The following is a 23,893-nucleotide window of genomic DNA, read 5'->3' as shown; positions in this document are numbered from 1 at the left end:
AAAAAAATAACTAAGACACGTTTCACCCTTTTATCCTGCTTATTAGGCTTTCTCTTTCACTCCTTTTGGCCGTTTTTCCTTTCTAGTTGGTTTTGATTTACCTCCAGTTAGGACACAGCAGAGAAGTGCCACTCAACTCGCTGCTTCACAAGCCAGCTAGCTCAGCTCAGTCTTTAATATTGACATTGGGAGTGAGTGGAAGAAGCGCTATGAGTATTTCTACATGCATTAAACTAATTTCAATTTTTAAAAGAATCTCTAAAAAAGTACATGACCTAAGGTATCAGTGACAAGGAAAATGCCACCTTAATGTATGTTAGCATGCAAAGTGGAAAAGCAAGTACAAAGAACAAGCTACTAGCTAGGAATAGAGAGAAAGGAGAAAAAAGATTAAAATGGCATTATACAGAAGATGTGGGTATACCACAGAGCTTCAGCTCAGGCTCTAGCAACTACTGATAGCATTCTCAGCTATGTACATCTAAGCAGACCTATCAAACCAGACAACTCAAGTGACACAGGCATCTGGCATGCAAAACCAGGAAATTCTGTTTAAAAACAGGGAAAAGCTTTTTTTTCTGTCAGGGTGGTCAAACACTGGAACAGGTGGCCTGGAGAGGTGGTGGTATCTCCATTCCTGGAGATAATCAAAACCCAACTGGACACTGTCTGTCTGACCTCCAGGGTCCCTTGCAACCTCAATCATTCTGTGATTCTGTGAATCCTGATCAAGCTTAGCTATGAAAAAAGATTTAAACTCAACTCTGCCAAGATGGTGGGTTTTTTGATTGTAAATTTGCAGCATTGCAAAGACTGGGGCACGTAACCTTAGCTACGAAAATCTGCATCCATTCAGTCTCTCCAGAGAGTAAGTAGAATTTTACAAATTACATGCTTAGACGTGAGTATGTAAAAAAACTACCCACAGGACTTAGCCAAATCTCTGCCTGAAATGGAGTTGGAAAAGGTAACATTAGATTGGTGCCTCTTTTAGCTGGATAGTAAATAAAACCATCTGGTGTAAGTCTACATTACTGTATTACAGTACTACAGTACTTCATTATGAGACAGCGCAAGATAGCAGAGACTGAAGCTGATAAGAGTTTGACCAGAATCAGGAAGGGAATTTTGATTTAAGTCACAAATGTTTTAGGCTGCAGAAACTTTCGCCATAGAAACCAGTGATGGACTCTGCTCTCTCTCCTACACTGTGCTTCATACCAGCATTACTCACTAATGCCAATCTGCTGCATAAAACAAGCATGACACCGAAAAATTAAGCCAAGAGTATTTCTGAGAACAGTCTATATTCATTATTGCTATTGATTTGAAACATTGCTCTAGGCATAAACCCAGGCAGAAACAGTCTTATTTGCAGGTAAACCCTGCCAACAATAGCAGAAGTAATAATTATGATACAAGAATCAACATTCTCCCAGCATGTAATGAAATAAATGAATTCAAAATTCAAGAATAAATGTACTTTGCATATTGTTTGCTGTCCTTCTAGATAAAGCAAAAAAAGTAGAAAAGTCACAGTGGAACATTCTATCCTGAAAAATTAATTTCCTTTCCCTTTTCAAGCACAAAGAATCCACACCCCTATAGATAAGCCAATTAGAAGGGCTGGGACAAATGAATTTGAAAAGAATTACAATATTTCTTGTAGAAAAAGTTCATAAAGTGGTTAAAATTTCTTATTCTAAGAACTTGAGAAATCTCTTGTGTATTGTTTCAAAACTCACGTGAAACTTCACTTTACTTTAGTGTGCAATTTGACTCAGAGTCAGAACCTTAATGGTCTGATTTTAGGAGCCTGCCTGCTTCAGTGGGAAGTACACAAGTTATTCAAACGCATAAACAGCATGCCAAAATCAGCAATGCCAGATCTTACAATTGTATATTCACATACTCAAGGGAGAGTGTTAAAATTACTCTACTGGAGTTCTTTTATACCCACAGTTTACAGCTCCATCTTTTATTAGCTGTTAACAGTACAGTTCAACATTACAAGCTGTCTACACACTCTGATCTAGCTTTCTATTCTAAATGATCAAATTTAAGCTCATGCAGGCCTGAGCTTACTTTATAATTATTTCCCAGGTATTCAAGCCCTAATTTTTTACTATGATGTCATAGACTTGACTTTAGATCTCTCAGTGTACATGAGTAACAGTGAAATCGCTATTTAAATGCAATCTCAAACAAGAAAAAGTGAATGTTGTGTTCAGACCAGCCAGACTGCAAGAAACCATGGTATCTATGGACTTTGGTGGAAGTTGCTCTGAAGCACTCAAGATAAGGCTTCCATTAATGTAAGGTTTTTTGCTTCAGAAATGGCATCGAATTCAAAGAGGCCCCTCTTATTTCTTGCCTTATGTCCGAAGAGGAGCATGTTTTGTTCGTAAGAATGGCATAGTGAAAGGTAAGAAACTGAATCCAGCCTATGCAATGGCCAAGTGGCTTTATGAAAAAAAGAGCATTCAGGCAATGCAGAGGCTGCTACTAGTCATGCCAAACCATATGGCTTTGTTGAACGTGTCCGTATCTCTGCATTGTTATGCTTTGTCCTTCACTTCCACCACAAGCTCTTTGGAGCTGTCCTGTTCCATATTTTGTCTTTTATTCAGACAACATTTAGCACTGTGGGGCAGGGATCTCCAAATCATGCAAGTAAATGCACTGAAAACTTTCAGTCTTACAGGGATGACAAAACTGATAGGAGATAGAGCTCAAATTGTCACACTATCCCTTGGTGTGTCTTATGGGCTGATGGAAATCAGAGGAAGTTTTTGTGGTTTAGTTCAAGCACATGGGTACATTCCCTAGTTTCCACATGGGGAAAGGACAAGGCGGCAAATGAAGTACCTTAGGGGAATCCCTGCCCAGTCAGATGGCTGGTGCCACGTTCAGAGCATTTCTCAGTTTACACTGCAGCCTTTGGTCCTAATCACTTTCTTGCTCTCCTCTAGCCCCATCTTTCCTAACAGTCCAGAATAAATGCAACTCCCATTCACCTTGTGGCCAAGCAGAGAAGCAGTAGACATGTTATCCTTGCAAGGTATTTCTAGCTTAGTCAAAAAACGAATCCATACATGGATAAAACAGTTTTCTAGGTTTACAAAGTCCTCTGCCCTCTTGCAGAGGACTTGCTGCTGCTAAGCTCTCTGGTGGAAGACGCAGATGAACCGATGCCACTGTAGACCACACATTATACTTTCTTTCAGTCCCTCTGCACCACAGAATCTCTCCCCCCCAAGGCCCAGGGAAACCCTTCAAGGAACTCTACAACCATTAGTCACTGTCTCCTGTTGGCTACTCCAGGACCATCTTCAAAACTAGGCTTGCCTTTCTTATGTGGTATAAATCTGTGAGTCCAACTTCAGGTGCCACTGAAATGTGTCCTCTGGACCAAATCAAGCTTGCACTACTAAAAGCACTTATGAAGGAAAAGCCCTAGGCTGCCAGAAGAACAGAGCCAACACCCCGACTTCCACCTGCTTTGGAAGCAGCTCTTTCACTGCAATGTGGGCATGGCTTCATTGACTGTGCTGGCTCTGGGGTCAACACTTGAGAGATCACTGGTGCTACACTGCCTGGGTATGGATGGAGCACAGAACTGAAAGAAGCCCTATGCCTTTACCTCCCCAGCAGATAAACAAGGCAAGATTGTATGGGAGAGATAGTGTCTTAGATCAGCTGATTAACTGTAAAAAAACAAAAATAATTCTCAGAATGGTTGGTGTTCAATTTGGTACATTTTCTTGTTTATGCTTTGTGGAAAGGCTTCTGCATGCTTAAATGCTTGGCTATATTATCATCAGATATTCTCTTTCCCTACAGACCTTACATTTTGTATCCCTAAACTAATATAGCTACAAACAAACTACTGTTGCTTTTTAGAAGATACTGGACATGCTCCTGGACCAACAAAGCAAGTAAAACTCTTTCTAGGTGTGATGAATAAAGGGGTAGCTACCTGCTGTATAACCCTTGTTGTCCATATTGCTCCTCCTGGAAGGTGTCCAAAGGGCTTTCCCAGAATAGACCATGGCTTGGTCATACATTATCTAAATCCGTCAGTTTTAAGTTTATGTTTATTCACAAATTTAACTAACTCATAAGAGAAATACAAAGGCAGGGCCATTCTGGTAAAAAAAAAAAAAAAAAGCATCTGTCTTTTTATCCCTGCTATGTCATTTTAAAATGCTGGCTTCCATAAATATTCTACCCGTTTTCCATATACATAGTTATCCAATTGTTCATTCATTTGTATGCAGGCTGAAAGAAACACAGACATCTCTAGAATAAAATCAGAACATTTCTTCCAAAGACCTCTTAATGAACAGTAATGAGTCTGTGGGTAGAGCTGCTGGATGCTTTCTTCACCCTCTCCCCCTGTCTCCAAGTTTAGAAACACATTCCAGAGTTGTCAGAATTAAGCTATTTACAGTTTTCAAGACTTCTTACAGAACATAAATCAATTAGTATCAGAAGCAGCTCATAACTTTCTGAGGCAGACTTGAAAAATAAGACTTCCATACCTTGACTTTGAAAATAGGTTTTAATTCCCGATGATACTTTTTCCTCAGTTATGATGACATTTAACTTCTTTGTTACCTCCTCTGAAACGCCTTCTGAACATCTAGATTACTTCCTGCAGTGTTTAACTATTTCCATTCTCCATGTACTAAATGTCAGAATAACCAATTCCTTCTGTCCTTCATTTTTTCCCCACTCTTTTAATACAAGTACTGCTCTTCCTTTTTTACCATTCGCTGAGCACATGTGGAAAATTAGTCCCAAACATCCTTCCGTAGTGGTTCTGATACTGCTCTGGCTATATACTTACAAATGCTTGAAAAAAATTTCTCCAGATCCTTCTAACGTCTGGTTTGCCTAAAAGTCCCTAACTTCTTTATTCTCCATTCTCACTTCTGTTCTGAACCCTTTCTTAACATAAATGCTTGCTCTAGCCTACATCCTCCTCTTTCTTTCAGCGTATTAGTCTCTCAGATGTTAGTATGCTCAATGATATCAGAGTATGGCCTTGCAGGTGTTGTTCTAACTCAAGCCAACTGTCCTTTTAATCAGCTCAGGTTTTGCTTATAAAAAAATATTTCATGAGTCACAACCTTACACTCCTAGATTTTTAAACTGCACATCCCCTTTAGCGGGAGCATAACAGTTTGAAAAACAGCACATGTCAAAAATCTTTATATTTCCCAGGGATGTAACAGGATTTTCCTTAGGTGTGACTGTTTAGGAGTAGTATAGGGGTTTCTGTGAGACTATCTTCATGATCGGTAAAGTACACTTTGGCCACTTGCTAAGTTTACCCACCAAATGTCAGTAAGATGATGGTGCCAAGATACCTACACATGCTGGCACTATGCCAGTTATGAGAAATACCCATTTGGGGTCAAAAAGGTGTTCTAATTTCGACACTGGCTGTCATCTAGGGTGCTAGCCAGCTAGAACAGAACTAGCACTGGTACCTACCTAGAGATGAAAACTCCCCAGTTAAAAACTACACCAAATGGCTTAGCTATGAAGCATCAGCATCTGGCCTTGCTTCTATGAGCAGCCTTTTAGTATTGGTGCTTTCCAACAAATCAACCTGCCTACAAGCTACACTTCCAGCACTGAGGGCTGGCAGAGAAGGCTGCCCGGACTCCCGAGCAGACTGTGAAGACAACGTTGTCTCATCCACACGCTCTGGGATTTTTTTGTCTTGGAAAGCAAGCCCAGCCAAAGGCTATGTGAGCACAAGAGCCAACACTCCCCAAGGACAAAAAGAAATACAAGTCAGGTTTGTGGTGGATGTAAAGTGCTGCAGTGACAGCTTCAGTGATTTACACTAGGAGAGAATCTGCTCTCCTATAGGACTCCACATTGGTGATTCTCTCTCCATTCAACCTTTCCTTCAATGTCTATTCTAAGTTCTACTGATTTCGTCTTTTCGCTGAAATTCACATTGAAATAACGTCCTAAAATTTTTATTGAGAAAAAACATTGCTTTTGGTAACAAACAAGCAAATCCTTCCAGACATTATATGAATGGAAATAATGTCTATGAAAACCATGTCAGCAGAAAAACATCCCAAATACTTTAGCATTCATTATAACAAATTCTGTGTGAGAGTGACTGGCCAGATCTTGTCTTCCCCAGTTGAGAGCGCAAAAATAGAAACAGGGAGGAGGTTTCAAAGGCACAAGCTCTTGCTGACCAACCTAGCAACTGGTTTCCTAACTTACCTTCCTGACCTGACTGAAGATTGTTGAATAACCTACCACCCAAGATGGGCAGCATTGGGGTCTCACAAGTCTACACAAATCAGCAGAGGTTAGCAGAGGAATAAAACCCACCAGTCTTCTCAGATAGATTATCTCATTCCCAGCAATCTCCTCCACTGTTTAATGAGAAAATAGATACTAATTAACCTCTCTCCCTCTTTGACATCTATGCTTAACCTGAAGCTTTTGGTCTGTGGCTAAGCCCATAAGGATAATTCTTACACACTCCTATGACCATGTTCTGAATTTGGAGGCTTCCTTTGAAGTTTATGGAATCACATGGCTGCAGATGCTGCTAACAGTGGAAGTTATTTTTTAGAGACAAGAACAAAAGAAAAAGTGGGAATGTCACAACCTGAGAGACTGCAGAGAATTTTCTGTGTTCTCATTTTTTGCAGCCTTTCAGATTAAATATATAAAATGTATATTTGCTTTCCAATCAATATCTGAAAAAATCCAAGAGATGGGATAGTGGTAGAAAAATCTGGGTTAAAACCAACAACTGCAAAGAAAGGTTAGTTACCTGAACATGGATTACGCATTTGAAAAACTTTGTGGATGTTACCTTGAAAAAACTTGGGTTGCCCGTACAAGACACTAAATTGCCTGATCTAGCAAAACACGTGTAAGTTATTCCATTGACTTTGAAGATACTGCTCACATACTTAAACATGAGGCACGTGGGTATGCTATTCCGTATACTGGCAGTACGATTTAGAAGCTCTCATATCAAGTCCTACTGCATCACTATAAGGATGAAAAACAGTCACCCTAATTAAAAGCATTATTTCCTCAAGGACATATATAGCTCTCCCATTTCAAAAACCTAATAATGGAAAGTCAGACAGCTGGTTGTCTTTGCTTGGTACTGCTGGCAGACTCTTCAATACAGTGTTCTTAAGAAGACACCGGGGGGGAAGAACCCAAAAAGCAAACAATCTTTCTGCAGTGGCTTGCCAAGAAAATGAAAATGTGTGAGACAATGTGTTAATGAATATCAGCACATATGGGCAAGCACTGGTGATTTTGGTAAGGCAAAGATTTGCAATTAAAATGCCATTCACAATAGAGATAACTAGGACTATCATCAAAATCCCAGTTTAAGGTAGGAGATGTAAGAACGCGCATGTAAGATAATGAAACCTTTTCCTCTCCAATTCAACAGTAAACACAATTAGAATTGAAATTTGAGGACACATCAATCAGAAATCCAAATGTATCATTTTAATCCTGGTATCTTCTATCTCTGCTTTGTGATAAACACTAATAAAACATGTATTTTTATTTAAGAGAAAGCATCAAACTATGATTTCACAACATTTCAATTATAAGTTCCCATTTCATCCTCTTAAATTGCTGTAACATGGTGACTTTTATAGAAGATCTCTGGAAAGTCCTTCCTAATATCTAGCAATTACTTTTGCTGAGGAGGTATCATACTCACTCCACACCATAGTTAACTGTACCCCCCGGAAACTGTTACAGCTCTCCTTGGTGTTTCCTTCTCCCTTCTCTCAGTTCTCATTTTCCTAACCCGAAATTTCAGCCCACTGTTTCTCATCTCATCAGCAGCAACTGACATTTCTCTTTGAAGCCACTGGTACATTTTGAGACACCTCTAGATCCAGCAGTCCTTTCCTCGGGGCTTAAGCTTCACAGATGTCTTTCTTCCTGCTTTTTGCTGCACTTTGCAGTTAACATTCCATTTTTGGAATTTGGGACTTTTTTGAATACATGGTGGCAAAACCGAGTAGAATACCCCAGCTGAGGCCATAGCTGAGCTTAAATATATCTCTTCATGCATTACACTTATTTAGATAACCCAACACAGCATCTGCTGTTATCTTAGTAGTAGGACATTGCCTATTTGTGCTCAGTCACTGACCTAACACCACATGCTTCTTTTCAGCAGAAATGCCACCAAAGAGCCAATAAACTCCCCCATTCTTTTTCATATTCCTCCCCACATGGAGGACTTTACATTTGCTCCTTCTGGGTAGCATTCCATTTAGTTAAAATTTTCATCATACCTTTGAATTCTAGCACTAATGTGCTTGCAGTGCCACTCTAGCTGGTATTGGCTCTCCATCTGTAGTGGGAAGATAGATGCTTTTTAGTGTGACTGATCTACTGCTATGATTTCGAAAGCTGACTTTAAAATTGGAGCTGTACATATGGTATTTAATTCAAATGAATTAAATTATTTGGGAACGTTCGATTTGACTGCAGAAGACTCTTCCACATAAGTCTCCCTACATAGGTTAGGAATTCTAGATCACTGAGAAGTATGTCTTTGCAGCCAGACTCTACAACTTTTCAAGGGAAAAATAATCTAAATCTCATCTGTAAAAAGGAAAGGAAAATACAAAATATATTAAATATGTTTTAATATTTTATATACTTTTCTGACTTTAAAATAGATTATTATCCTGTCTACACTGGAAATTAAGGAGAGAGGAGGCAGGTAAGAGAGTAAAAACCATTGATTTAAAAGGGGTCAAAGCATGGCTATAATACCATCAAGCTGTCCTAATCACAGCATGGCTTCGTTACAACTCTACATATTTCTGCTCATCAGCTAATAAATCACAAAAGCCAATCAGAAATTCTGGATTTGTTTTCCTGGCTCTGTCTTTGGCCTGGTGGTAACACTGGGAAGTCCCCTCCATCACTGCACTTTCGCTTCCTTTTCTGTTCAAATGAGGGCAAAAATAGGTGTTCCTCATAGAGAGAAACTAAGGCTTCAGTTGTTAACAAATTTAAAGCTTTTAAAGGAACTTTGTTTTAGAGGAGAGAAAAAAAATTATTACCAACAAATGGGACACCCAAGCAACCTCCATATACAGAAGGGCTTACTGTAGTCTTACCTCTAAAGAAGCGTTTCCCAGAAAATTTATCCCATTGCTGTTCGCATAGATGTTCACAGACTCTTGCAGAAGAACACAAAAGGGCAGTTTTGCAGTGTGAATGAAAACAATGAGACTTATAACTTTGGAGTACTTCTCAATTTAATAATCTAAGACATATTCCAAGACCAGGAATGACAGAAAAACCTCAATGTGAAATATTTAAAATCTAGTGAATAAAAGACTTTACAGGGAAAGATCTTCCCATCACCTGACTCCTAAAGAAAGGACAGGATCAACAAGAGGGATTTTCCTTCAATAACTTATTTTATGTGTAGGAGGTTTTGGGTGGGTTTTTTTTTTTTCTCCTGATCTTTTACAATTACCAAATTAAAATGTAACTACCTAGGAAGAGAATACAGAATATGCAGTTTTTACATGGAGACAGAGTCAAGAGGAATTCTCATGTACCATTTTCATGAGTGTCAGCAACAGGCTTTATATTGTACATTTGTTTAATCAAAGATCAAGGAAGCTTTTATCAAATTAAATAATTGCCTCAGTTCCATGCTTTTATTCTTAACGGCTTAAGTCAATTGGATTCAAAGATGTTTTCAGGACTGAATCCAGGAAAGATTATTAGCTGGCTCTAAGATGCAGGGAGAACTGGAAAGCAAATGTAATCCCACTCAAATTTTGTGGGAACCTAATAAAAAACAGCGATATTTAACTGACATTTCAAAGCTCAGAGGCAGAATCATTGCGTTTGTTAGCCTTTAGTCTCATTCCTTCATTTTGCTTAAGTGCAGGAAACTGGATGCAGCAAAATCTTGTCAAACATCACAGAGATCAAGTAAGTGAATTAATTTACTGAAAAAAAACCTGTTCACATTCAGTGATGGAAGTTCATTCTGAGCCACAAAGTGCAATGGCTGATCCTAAATCGGGTTATCCAAGTTTCAGTCAGACTGTTTCCATTGGCATTATTATACAACTGTTGAGACGCTCCACTATGAAGGCTTTAAAAATCCACACTCCCAAGAATGAAGATTGATACCACCTCAACTAACCCTTCACCCAATGCTGTGTTCAAAGCAACACATCATGCTCGAGTAGTTCCTGCAGTAGCAGGAACACACATCACCTCCCCTCTAACCCTGCCTCTGACAGCACAGATATTTCACAATAAATCAAATTATGGTAACCTCCAAAGCCCTAAACACATACAGGAATGACCTGGTCCTCATCCAAGCGGACTTTGGTGGAGAGGGGGAAAGATACCAAGCAGGGCAGCCCAGCTCTGCCCTGGAGGCCAGCTCGGCAGCCTCTGCATGCACAGAGCTCCCATGCTCAGGGACTTGCATGGTGCTGCAGCAGGCACAGAGGAGAGTCGGAGGTGGGGAAGGGCACCTTGGCTCTTTGCTTCAGCAGAAGGGCTCTCCTCTCCTGCTAGACCAGCAGCATCAGTCCCCGCTCTGCCCCGGCTGACATGCTTTGCAGCATGGAGGGCTCAGGTAGAAGAGGAGTCTGAGCTCTCCCTTCAGAGGCGAGGCAGAGGCAGGGAGGGGTTTCTCCAAGGCAAGGAGCAGATCTAATTACTCATCATACAGCAGGGGTTGTGACCCCGAGTCCCCCTTTGCTATCTGCTCCTCAAGCCGAGAGCAGCCGCACAGCTGCCTGCTCTCCCCAGAGAGCATCACGCCTTCCTTCCAGCACCGTCAGTGCTGGGAAAATAGAGCACCCTGCGAGGAGGAGGGGGGAAAGCTTCACACAATTCAACCAGTTATTGGCTTACATCTCAAAGACAGTGTTGGAAGGTTGTATACCTCCACAGCTTCTGTCAGTTATACTAATGCTGAATTACGGCGTATAAAGAATGCTACCATAGTTGTCGTGCCATACTCTGAGATGATTTCTACACAAGTCAGAAACACTCACACAGCTCATGGATAATATACTCGCCAAGAAACATCAGTCAATCTGAAACTTACTGAATCCCTGGAAACCACCTATTTCGACTATTATATCCACATTAATGGTGATATATATGTGCATGGGTTAGACAGAGTAAGCAGACACGACGCCTAGAAAGAAGGATTGCTGTAAACAGCATTTGTTTGCAGAATTAATTAAAAGTTTAGGCAGAAGAGTAGTATTATATAACATTTGCAATCTTTGTTGAAGATGGTAAGAAATTGCTAGAATTTGCTTCTCTTAAACAGCCCAGAGCCAGTGACTTCAGAAACACGATAACCACATCCCAATTAGTAACTCTTTGCCTTTCTTCATCAAAAATCTTACACCATTGTTGGAAAGTCATCACTACCTATTTAAGCATTTTTATGTTCACACATGATCCACCGGCTAGTCCCTCTCCACAGCTGTAGACAAGCGTTCAGAATATAGAATCAATCAGCGTAAATTACGTAACCTTGATTTTTCCCAGTCTAATAATGGCTGTGGGCACATCGCAGGTCTCACTACTGCACTGCTGCTTTTCTAGCAGGGATTTGCAGCAGCTACTCATGGAAAGAAAGTAAAAGCCAGGACAAATATAGAATAATCTTCTGCCTACAAAGTGGTTCCCTATAGATAAGGCCAAGCTGTCTAGGGTGGTAGGGGAATGAACTGGAAATATCAAAGATACCAACCTTTTTGCAGTTCCTCAACAGTACTGGGGGGCAGAGGGTGGGAGAGGTTGCAGTGGCCCCAGGAGTAGCAACATTTCAATCCCAATTGCAGCCTCAAACCAGGGTTTGACAGAGAAGTATGTTTTGAATACAAAGTGGAAATAGGAGTTTTACACAGACTCAAAGGACTATGAGTTCCAATATTAAGTGAACGGGGAGGCCCATGAAATATTTCAGACACACACACAAAAAAAAAAAAAAGAAACTGTGGCAGTCATCATGTGTCCCCTCAGTCAGCCAGGGCAATGTCTATCATAATACTTCTATTGTCAGTACTACTGTTTCATATGAAGCAAAGTTAGGGTAGGAAATTTCTCATCATTTTTCAAACCCAAATGAGAACTGAGCATGACATTTTACAAGTGTAAACTGTGCTGCCTGCACAGTCACATCTCCTGCTGAGAACAGAGCAGGAACTTGATCAATAAGTTTTGCAAAAGGCAACATTTAGAAGGTATCTCTAAAGTCAGCGTACTCCCAGATTAAAATCTGGACTCTCCCATCCTAAGGCTGTAAGTCATAGAATGGTTTGGGCTGGAAGTGACCTTAAAGATCACCTAGTTCCAACCCCCCTCTGCCACGGCCAGGACACCTTTCACTAGACCGGGTTGCTCAAAAGCTCCATCCAATCTGGCCTTGAACACTTCCAGGGACGAAGCATCTACAACTTCTCTGGGCAACCTGTTCCAGTGCCTCACCACCGCCACAGTAAAGACTTTTTTTCTAATACCTAATCTAAATCCACCTTCTTTCAGTTTAAAGCCCTTCCCCCATGTCCTATCATGACATGTCTTCATAAAAAGTCCTTCTCCAGCTTTCTTGTAGGCCCCCTTTAGGTACTGGAAGGCCACTATAAGGTCTCCCCAGAGCCTTCTTGTCTCCAGGCTGAACAACCCCAACTCCCTCAGCCTGTCAGTGGTAGCTCAGATATTACTCTGCAATAATTAGTGCCAACAATTTAGTTTTCTTAAAGCAATAATTCTAGTTTTACAATAACACAGAAAATTGCCTCCAATGTCCCTGGTATGAAAACTTTGCCCTATCATAAATTATCTGATAAGGATAAATCTTTTAGAAGCCATGAATGGTGTTGCAGGACCAATTCACTAGATCTGCCATAAAATACTTGAGAGATAATTGAGATGTCAAGCCTCATCAATATCAACCTACTTAAAGTAAGGACAAGAGGTCAGGAGAAGAATGATAATGAATAATCCCATTATGTGAAGCTGGTTAACTTATATCTTAGAAACAGATACATATCAGTCACCAATCTGAATGTCCTTGAATTTCATGAAAGTCTGGACTTACAAGCAGCCTTAATTCCTTAAAAATCTTATTTCCATATAATCAATATCTATGTTGACAGAGTAGCAGTCTTTTTTTCTATTTTAACTTTCAAGATTTAACCTTTTTTCCAACTCTAACAACACACAGGAGGTAAAATTATGAGTTTGGACAGCATACAGGAAACACCAGTAAAACGTTATTTGAAAAAAATTTAAAAAGTCTCTTCCTGACCAGGCAAAGGAAGCAATGCATCAGACCTCTCAAAACCTCCAAGCCTCAGAGGTTTCTGCCAATTTTCAGTGCTATGAATTTGTTCTCTGTGTCATTCTCAGTTACTGGTTGTATATCTCCACCTAATCAATACACATGCATATGTATCCCACAGTACTTTCTCATCAAAGGTCTTGCATCCCAGTTTTTTATCCGCTCACTTTGAAAACTGACATTGAACACAATCCTGTTTCCTGTTCCCCATCTATTCCTTCTTCCCTTTCTCTTTTTTCATATCCCTCCCCCTCCACTCCTCCTTGTGATATCCCGCTCTCACAAAGTAGCATCTCACTCTTTCCATCTGCTTCTTCAACCATCTGCTCGCTCCTTCCCTTCCCTCTTGCTGGATAACTCCGCAGCCTCTCTAGTGTAGCTCCACAGTCTCCCTATAGCATCACTAAAACTCTTTTTCCTTTTCCTTTTCTGTTCAAAACCACTAAGTGCAGTGAGATTTCCACTCTAGGCCTTAATGGAGGGCAGGGTGCAAAATAAATATCCATCAGTTTAATAATCCTCTCCCTTGATAACTGTAAAATCCTTCGTAAGCTTCCTGTTTCCAAAATGCCATGGCCAAACTGATCTTTCCTTGATGGGATGCTCTGGCCATTTCATCCCACTTCTTAGATCAATTTCATCAGCTATCTACATCCCACAAGATTTTCAGAATCCCCATATTCAGGTCCGCTGCCCTGAGCAGTCCCCTCTTCTCACCAGGCACCTGGTGCCATCCTCTGCCAGTTCTGCTTGGTTTGCTTTGATCTGATCCCACAAGCATTTCTGTGCCTTCTGCTGTTCAGACACTCTGCCTGGAATCAGCTCTTGAAGCTGATTACTACTCCATTTCCCTCTTGCTCGCCCTCTCTTTTCTACTTTGTCAAAGACTGTCATCTTTTCCACACACAAAACTAGAGAACCCTTCAATTACTGATAGAGAGGAAAAATATTACATTTAAATACCATCAAACACCCATTTCCAAGTCTGTGCCTTTCTTCTTCCTAAAACACCTGGCTTTCTATTATTCATTTTATTTCCTTGTTTTGCTTCCTTTCGCAGTCCTTCACCTCCCAGTACCCACATTATACATTTCTTTATGCCTAATCATTTCCTGTTCATCATCTTGGTTTATGCCTTTTCTCCTGTGTTTTCCAGTGAACATGGCAGGTCTCTACCAGACCTCGTTCTGCCCAAGAACAGCCTACCTCATTCCAGGCGATAAACAAATAACATAACACATAACATAACATAACTTAAAATTCAGCAAGGCAAAAATCAAAGAGATGGCTTTGACTTTTTTTGCTCCCTCTTCCCCTCTCTCATCAGCTACTGACATTTGTAAAATTTCAACCAACTCTAATAAACAACCAAAAGTTGTCCCAGTTTCCTCAGAAAGCGAGGCTTGTATGACCACAACCTGCCAATCAGTTCCATCCTGACCACATTCGTACCTGTAAGTCAATATCAAACAACTAATACAATGACAGTAAGGACCCAGAGGTTATCAGCAAAGAGAAACTCAAATTAGCATCTTCATTAACTGTGGGATGCAGCAGCCAGCTGGCCTGACCAGCAGAGTGGCGGGGCCACCCATCGGTACGTGCCTGGCTTGGGAGCAGCCAAAGCACCTCTGGCCTGTGCCCAGCACACAGTCAAGGGAGGGAGCTGGAAGCACTGAGGAGAGTCTGGTAGACGAAATAACTCTGTAATAGCCAGCCTCCCTTAGTTTCCCTGCTTACAGTGAAAGCACCAGGGGTTTAGTCTTGAATCATTTCACCCAACACCAAAACATTGCCTATATCATCTTTTCCAGATCCTTTTCCAGGATCAGAGAGCTGTTAAGAACGTAACACCAATGCACCAACATTTACAGCACAGAAGAAGCATTTTTCTTTTTGTTTCCCCCGACCAGAGAAGGAACAATGTGCTCTCTACCTTTTCTGAATGATACTGGGATTGGCAGTCACCAGCTGGGTTTTCAATCCAACGTCCTTGCTGTATTCACTGGACAGAGGAGGAAGGTTGCACCTGTGCACAGGAAGACAGTCAAGATTTTAAATGACATTCAGGACTGACAGGCTTCAACCTCAGTCTTTTCTAATTTGCACGTTTTCAGGTGGGCTGTTGTTTGGTTGGTTGTTTGGATTTAAAAAAAAAAAAAAAAAGCAAGCTGTCCAAAAATGTAAAAGTGCTGTATAAATACTAGACCAAGCTACAGAAGTTCCCCTGTACTGCATCTATAATCGCAATAGGACATTTTTGTTCCACATTGTGGGGAAATGTAGAAATAAAACCTTTTGCAGGGATAACTTTAACTGCTAAGCAAAAACAGACAGAGGACTAGCTATTCCAACAGGCTGAGAGGCTGTGGAAGAGGCTGTTTTTATCTATAGCAAATACTTCTTTTTCCAAACTCTTTTGAAGTTCTGTTTTTCACTCTGTTCTGTCTTGTTTACCAGCATCAGGCTCCAGAGTGTTACCACTCTGGTATTACAGGCATTCCACATCTTGCAAACAATGGGCAACTGGTTTTTTTAATAATACATTGCAGGGTATCTTCAGCACACAGAACATACCAAGAAAACACAGAGAAAAAATTTTAAGTGACTATTTAAATATGTGCATCTCAGTTCTGCTCACAGACTTGTTCTGGTAGGCCAGGTGATAACGTAATAAAGAGAAAGTGACTGAGAAAATTTACTTTGGAAAGCCAAAACTCCAGAAAATGGAAGTAGAGAGAAACTTCCAAACAACTAACAGCCCTAAACGCTCCATAGTCAACACCTAGAAGAAGGAGGAAGGTGCTGTAGATAAAGATTTAAATACATTCAAACAGTATCCAAGCCTATGCACTGCTCCAAAAATTGCAGTCAGGAGAAATCTACTAAATATATAGAGATTACATCAAAAACTGGTTTCAAAACATTTTTCATTTCAAATTTGTCCAACATTTAAAATCAAAGATATGAACAATATTTTTAATGCTTAAAAGGCAAAAATGATACCACGATTCTCAGAGAGAAGTAGAATTTGGAATTTTTTCAGAAAAAGGCTTTTATTTTTTTTATGTTTTGGGGTTTGGGGGTTTTATTGGGCTTTTTTTTTAAAAACTAAGGAAGTTAAAAAAAAAGTTTGGGCTCTACCATAACCAAATTTGCCCTCCAATTTTTAAGTTCAACCATGGAATGAAGACATCCCCATTTGCACATGCTGGTTTCAGTGGTTTTCTGCAGCGTGCTGGAAAAGCACGGCATGGAGACAGAGCACACGAGGTAAGGAAAGACGAGGAGCACGCTGGAGTGACAGCTCCTGCTCTTCCTGCTCCCACCTAGAGCGTGTGCTGAGCAAACACCAACCCTAAAGAAGGGGTCCAGCAGCCCCTGGTTGCTTTAAGCTCTGCAGACAACCACCCTCCAGAGAGGACGAGGCCCCAGCACTGGAAGAGGGCAGGCAGAGGCACAGAGAGTTTTTTATGTTCATGACTTCTCGTCTCATTACCAGAGAGACATGGCTTCCTTTGCTGTGCGTCACACCTGTGAAGGGCTATGTCATTTTTCTCACCGTCTTCTGTATTAAACTCTCTGTAGCACTCCACTTCTGCAGGCATCCTCCAGGCAGCTGACATCAGTCATGAAACCCTTGAGGCCAACAACGAGTTGCTTATCTGATTTTTTTAATGTTAATAATTCAGAGGCCCATTTCCTGCACTGGTGAGAGGCAGGAGCTGGGGAAGCGAGCTATGGTTCCGTTTTTTATTGCAGTTTCCAGGGGCTACTGCAGAAACTGTCAGGCTGTTGTTGCATTACACGTTGCCATATGCTTCCGCCGTGCTGGGAAAACCAGCCTTGTCACAAGGGATGTCCTTTATTCCACAGCAGTCACTGCCTCTGCTGGCATTTTCATTGACCTCTGCAGTGTTTGGAGAAGGGATCCAGGCACTTGTGTCAGTGCAGTGCAGTGCAGCAAGCATGTGCAAATTCCCGGCTGCACCTCCATGTGTTACAGTTTTGTGCAATGTTAGTGCCCAGTGAGGGCACTTGTGTGCACATGGTATACTCTCTGCAATTTTTCTTAATGCAAAACATCCCACATTCCCTAGGAAAAAAACACAGTAATGTTATATCTGCATGCATTTGCATGCAAATACCAGCTCTCAAAACCATATTCTTAAATTCATGCCATCAGGAAATGCTAAGGAGAAAGACAGTGAAGTCCCACCTGTAGGGAACACAGATGAATTCAATCACATTCACTGAGAAAAATAAAATTTCCAGGGACATTTTCTCCTTTTCATGACTCTACTTGTTAAGATGCGCACAATGTATTGAGATGTCAGTTAGGAAACAGCTTTTAGCTTGGTCTACCACAATTTAAGAGAAGCTAAACAACTTAAAAAGAAGCCAGAAAAGAGGAATCAAAATAAGAGGTTTCAGAAAACACAAATCATTGAGAAGAAAAACAAAGCCAAAAACTGGAAGCATAGAGGAAGTTTAATTCCCAGACATGAAGAATGATAACGTTTAAAAAAAAAAAAAAAAAAAATCGAGAAAGGTTTACATGAAACAAAATCAAGTAAGTAAATAAACAGATAAATGAATAAACACAGCAATAGGTTGCTTCCTGAACCTGCACTCCGTAGGATGCAAATTAATGAGACTAATACTATTTGGAGAGGTTGTAGAAATGCTTTCAGTAGCAGTTTTCAATGGCAGGTCAAACAAATATTTGTGAAGCAAGACATATAGGTGATTTGCCTCAGGCCTAGGTGACCCCTGGCAGACTACAGTTTAATGCTCTCAGATTTGAATAAACACAAACTCACAGGGCAAGTTTTTAAGATGCCATTGTGTGATGAAGTTTATTTAAAAGCACTATGAAAGACGAAGATGTCTCCCTAGTTTTTATCATCTTACATCTCAACAATGAAATTTCTTTCACATGTCCCAGATGTAGTGTTTAAACACATCTAATTCCTTTCATCAGTAAGTCTCATTCCTACCTTGTTCTGCATGAAATACAAAAAAATGGTCTGAGCATCCAGAAGAAACTCTGCAAGAAATCAGTTGGTCAACAAAAACTTCTTGGCCTTTCAGATCATTTTCTTGAACAGGTCAGCAGAGTGGCGAGTGTTGTGCAGGTGAGGAACACACCAAGAAGCAAAAGACTCATCCTAGGAAACATCTTTTTAGTTATCTTACTCTTGCTCCGGGTACTAAGGAGTAAGTATGTGAGTGTGCAGGAAAGAAGGAAGTACCAGGACAGTGTTTCAGGCCAGTATTCTTTACATGAGCCTAACTGGAAAAGTCTTCATATATAGAACATCAATATGACTTAGACACAGCCTGTAGTTAGGGGAAAAAAATTATCAACAAGCACAGTGGTCTGTGTGCGCCTTTACGACATCTGGGACCTTACAACTCAATAGGTAGAAAGAGCTGCAAGGGTAAAACGAGAGGGATCCCTCAAGCCTCACCAGGCAGAAATGGCTCTTCTGGGTTTGGCTCAGACAGCAGTCCATGGCCCACAGGTGGAGAGAATCCAGGCAACTTGCCTGACACACATGCACTTGGTAGATGCTATACGACTATCTACCTATTTTAGAACGTTATATAAGCACATATACTAAACCCTAGGGAGTAATACGAATTTAACGTGCAAATGCAAACATTCATTTTTGTTCCTTTGTGGCACCTTGGCCAACGTCAAGACAGTAATTGCATAATGCAGCTGAAAGCCACGTTTCTCTGGACTTGTCTACAAACCTCAAAGTGCCACCATATTTAACCTCCTCAGCTCCACCTGGGCTGGTATGGCTAGATGGCACTGCACAGTGTGATTAAAGGAAAACAACTTGGCCTCCCTAAACCAGGACAGCTACAAGTCAACTTGAAATAGTGACAAGTTGCTTCTAGTTTTGGAATAAATTCACCAGCAAACTGCTGAAAGAAGTCCCCACAATCCCCTGCTATTTTGCAGAGAGAAACCCTCTCTCTGGGAGACACACAAACCACAGCAAAGCCATGGAAAGCGGTTGGAGGAATGGGAGAATCATGAGATGTAGAAATATGTCTTCAAAAACTAATGCCAAGAAAATGTGTCTCTTCTGTCAAATCCAGACAAAATCATTGCTTAGGGTTTAGTGCCCAACACTTGTCTCTTGAAATAAATGTTAGCAGGAAGGGAGGGGGGAATTATTTTTTTTTTTCCTTAGAAATAAGGATTACAACTTTGAAAACCAGCCAGGTATCAGAAAAGCCCATTATAACCACAGTACCTAAATATGTAGACCATATGCCACGCACCTTTTTCATTGCAGTTGCCTTAGGGGCTGAGAACTGCTGCTCTTTTAATCTCTGTGTTGGTATAACTGTGTTTGTAGAAGATGCTCAGCAATGAGAGGAGTTTAAACTCATTAATTAACCTTAGTGATTACAAGATATCAGAGAAGATGACTGCAATCATATGATAGAGCTTATGGAAATACATGTAAATTAAATTTAAAAAAATGTGAATGGAAGAAAAGAACAAAGGCAAAACCTGGGATGAAGTTTCACACTGTGGATATACTTGAAAGATATTACAGAAATTACTTTAAAAAAAATGAAAGATGTTATGCAAGTCACTATTGTGTTCTTTCTTTCTCAGCTCTCAGATTATAGAAATCAGATTTAGAAAAGATCAACTGAATCCTGTCTTCTGCCTGCTATAAAAATATTTTCTCCCAGTGGTGTATTAGTTTCTAACCCAAAAGAACTGAAACATTTTCCATGAATATGACTGCACATCACTAATACAATGCAGCCTGCAGGCAGCTGCTGGGATTTTTACAGGATTCTCCCTATCACTTATTTCCAATTCAAAATAAGTTCTGTACAGATAATGGTTGCGTTACCCTCCCTGGAGAGAAAAGGATTTTTCTGATCAAGCTACAACTGCTGCATCTTTTTTAAAAAAAAAAGTTTGTATTGTTTTTGTAACTGATTGCTCCTGCAGCATTTCAATTTCCCATTGCATCTAGATAATATTACCATGGTATATACGCGGCAGTTTCTTATATTTAGTCTGTGGAACACCTAAAGAGTTTTGCAGTAATGGCAATCAGCACGCTGCCTCTCTCCCCCTGTGCCTTACATCTTCTCTTTTGTGAATGCTCTAAGCATATGTTTCCCTCTGCCTTTAGTTTGTTGTATTTCTTTGCTTTAATGTTGAAGGCATTTTTGGTCTTCGAGGTGCAAACCAGAAATTACAGTAATATTGTTTCGTTTGCAGCAATTTGCATGGCTTCATAATAAGCCATCAGGATCTAATAAGGAGACTTGCTAAAGTCTTCTTGCTAAAGTGGGTGTTCATTATGCATCCATCTCAAAACCCAAAGAAACTCAATTTCTCATCTCTTGGGAGCATTCCTCCAGTTTCTCCCCCAGAATATTTTTCTTCTTCATGTTTAACAGGGAGGAACTAATTTCTGCCTTTCTTCCTTAAAGAATGCAGACCTAGAAAGTGTCAAATTCAATCACGAAAGCAGGAGCTGGTTCAACATCCCCCTTGACAGGTTCTTATAACTTCAGAAAGACTGGAGGGAAAGGAAATGCGAGGAACCCCAAATCAAGGAAAGAGGTTCAGCCTTTCCTCAGACAGTCAACCAGAAATCAACCTTCAGGGAAGACAAACACAGGAACATTTTAGCTTGTTCCAACCTATTTCTTAAGCCTTGCCTCAGAAATCAGTACCTACTCATCTTGAATTCAGTGGGTTCCATATGACAGCATTTAGAGTTCCAGAGGACAGAACCCAGTGCAGGATGAGACCCTGCCTAACACTGCATAACTAAAGAGAAAAGCAGCTTTTCAGTACCTCTCTGTGACACGGCACAATCTGTCACAACCTTAACCCATCCACCCACAGGTTGTCCCCACACTACACCCATTTGCAGAAGCCAGTCAGAACTCTTTTTTGCCTCTCCTCACACTTTTACCCAAATTGCTTGTGTAAAGCACCCTGCAAAGGGCAGGAGGGGAACAACAAATTATAGTTGATTAATCACAACTGAATAGCTTTGAAAAGTCCACAACTTAGCAGGGGGAAGGGGAGACAATGTGTCATTGAGGTTTCTGTCTTACCGCATGACAAAATCTGCTTGATCTATTTGTTTGCCGCAGCCGCTCCTTTTCAGGATCCCACCGTTTCCCACCACGGAGCATTTCTTCAGTGGCAGCTGGAAGGGAGTAGCCTAGCAACACAAAACAAGGACCGGTTTTACAGAGGAGAACACACACATCTTTGTAGCAGCCGATTCTTGAGAACCCAGGGAGCTGGCAGGGCTCAAAGTGATGAAAGAAAAGGGAGAACTAGGAGCTAGGGAAAAAAAAAAAAAAAAGTACAGAAATTAGCTGGTAAATAGATGTGGGATAGGTCTTATCTGTACTCCCCAAAACAGGATGCAACAAATGTGATAAAGAAGATAGTGATATTTCTGCAAAACCAAAATCATCAAGTCCTGATGCAGATACTGACCAAGCCAGGCAGTCAGTGACCTTCTAGCCAAGCTGGAAGGACACAGGGGAAGACAGACAACGGGGGGGCGGGGAAAAAAAAACAAACCAAAACAAAACACCAAAAACCTAACATGAAATTGACCTTCCTTAACTGATATACAAAAGACAGCTCTGGGGAAGACCAGAAGGAAGGAACATGAACTAGGTGATGACAGAAGGGCACCGGGAATCAGGAGTCACCCTGGCTCCCTCCATGGTTTTGTCACTGGGACAGGTCACTCTGACGCCTGAGGCAAAGGTATGTAGAGCTTGACAGCAGCTGCTTAAACACTCAGCTGCCCAAACACAGCGTAAATTAAAATTAGAAAGGAACCATTTTAACTAAGGAGCTCTTGTAGTGCTTAGCAGGTTATAGAAGTGCAAGGTCAAATTGTTATGCTATCCTATGCATCAAGCACTGTAATAAATCAGATCTGTATAGTCATCTTCATGCAAGAGGATCTCAAAACTATGGGTGGGACATCTTCCTGTCATCCCCAAGTCATTCACCTTTAGTGAGGCTGGGACAATTATTTAAACGGGACACAAAGCACCAGTGCAGACCAGCACAGTAAAAAAAAAAAAAAAAAAGAAAAAAAAGAAGTCGTGAAAAGACATGTGAATTTAAAGCAGTGTGATTTAGTTACAAAATGGAATTTGTCTATATCACAAGACTTAATATTCTCCTTATGCAAAAAAAAAACATGTGTGGGGATTCTTCATTTATCAAACCTGTCAAAACCTGACTTTGCAGTAGAGACAGAAGTTACTGCACAGGCCTCCGAGAACACAGATGCCAGGGCGACAGGATGCAGCATTGCAAAACAGTTCTCCTCTCCGGGAGGACAAGGTAGAATGGCAGCAGCACTCATCCTCACATGTACAAAGCAAAGTCTAACACTGCATTGTGTGTTCACGGTCCAGAAAACAGACCCAACATTACAGCACAAACCCTGTATTTCTTTTCTTTCTTAGATATATTTCCTTTATCTTCTTTTCTCAGCAAACCAGATTCCATTCAGCTAGTATGAACCCACAACCTGCTTTCTAATGAAAAACATTACAGCATTTTGATTATCCTAACTCTGGATTAAGATATGCTAATGCAGAAAAATAAATTTTATTTTCCTGAGGCCCAGCCACCATTAGGAACTCAGTGATAGCACAGAAGAGCTAAGCATGCAGCTGCATTCTTGTCCTGCGTCTTCCTTCTCAAGAACATTTTCTAATTTACAGTTATTAAACTAGGAGTATATCTTGAAATTTAAAGGACATCTCATCTCTGAGGTGACCCTGACCAAATGAGAGCTCACATATCCACTAAAAGCCCAGGGAGGGGGACAGAAATCAGAGGAAACGTAGGAGAGATATGTTTTATAAATAAAGAGTACCTTTTTTATTCAAGATATATCAAAGCTCCTTCCAAGACAGCTAGTTACATAAAGGCAAGGTTGTGACAAACCATGGACAAAGGCAGCAGCCATTAACATTAACTGTAGTGTTTAAGAGTTGTGGACAGTCACATAAATTCTGTGGCTTTAGTGCATGTCAAGTTGCTTTAGACCCCCAAAATAAACATTTAGGAGTTCCTAAATGCTTTGAAATTCTGTGAGTTACAGACAGCCTTTTTTTTTTGAGACCTTCAAGCCTATTGCTGGAGAGCACTTGCAGTCCTTCAAGGGAGGCTTATATCCTGTTATGCTCAAAGATGATAAAATTAGTTGTCACTTGCATGTATACTTTTGTTTCCAAAAGCACAGGAATCTTTGAAACTCTTGTCCTTCAGAGAGTCCAAGAAACAAACAAACAAACAAGATCAGGGTTGCCAGGGTGATTTGAGGGAGCCAAAGAAAAGCAGAAGGGGCGGATAAGATCACCACTGTGTTTGTCCCCCTGCCTAACCTGCGAAGAAATCCACTCACTCTATGGACGTAAGAGGAAAAACAAGCTGAGTTCTCTGTGAAAAGCCAG

General features: G+C 40.7%; 1 protein-coding gene across 2 annotated transcripts in view; it reads right to left on the bottom strand.

Moving 5' to 3' along the window:
- ST8SIA1 (ST8 alpha-N-acetyl-neuraminide alpha-2,8-sialyltransferase 1) overlaps positions 1-23,893 on the bottom strand; it is a 141,405-nt gene that overhangs the window by 51,052 nt on the left and 66,460 nt on the right. For both annotated transcript variants that reach the window (XM_056342138.1, XM_056342139.1), the window contains exons 3-4: positions 21,509-21,618; positions 15,324-15,416 (exon numbers count right to left, since the gene is read on the bottom strand). In XM_056342138.1, the coding sequence (XP_056198113.1) occupies positions 15,324-15,416; positions 21,509-21,618 (203 nt within the window). The remainder of the gene's footprint in view (positions 1-15,323; positions 15,417-21,508; positions 21,619-23,893) is intronic.

This window comes from Falco biarmicus, chromosome 5 (genome assembly GCF_023638135.1).
Source record: "Falco biarmicus isolate bFalBia1 chromosome 5, bFalBia1.pri, whole genome shotgun sequence".
NCBI classification, from domain to species: domain Eukaryota; kingdom Metazoa; phylum Chordata; class Aves; order Falconiformes; family Falconidae; genus Falco; species Falco biarmicus.
The sequence above is the reverse complement of the archived record's forward strand: the minus strand, read 5'-3'. Positions and strand labels throughout refer to the sequence as shown.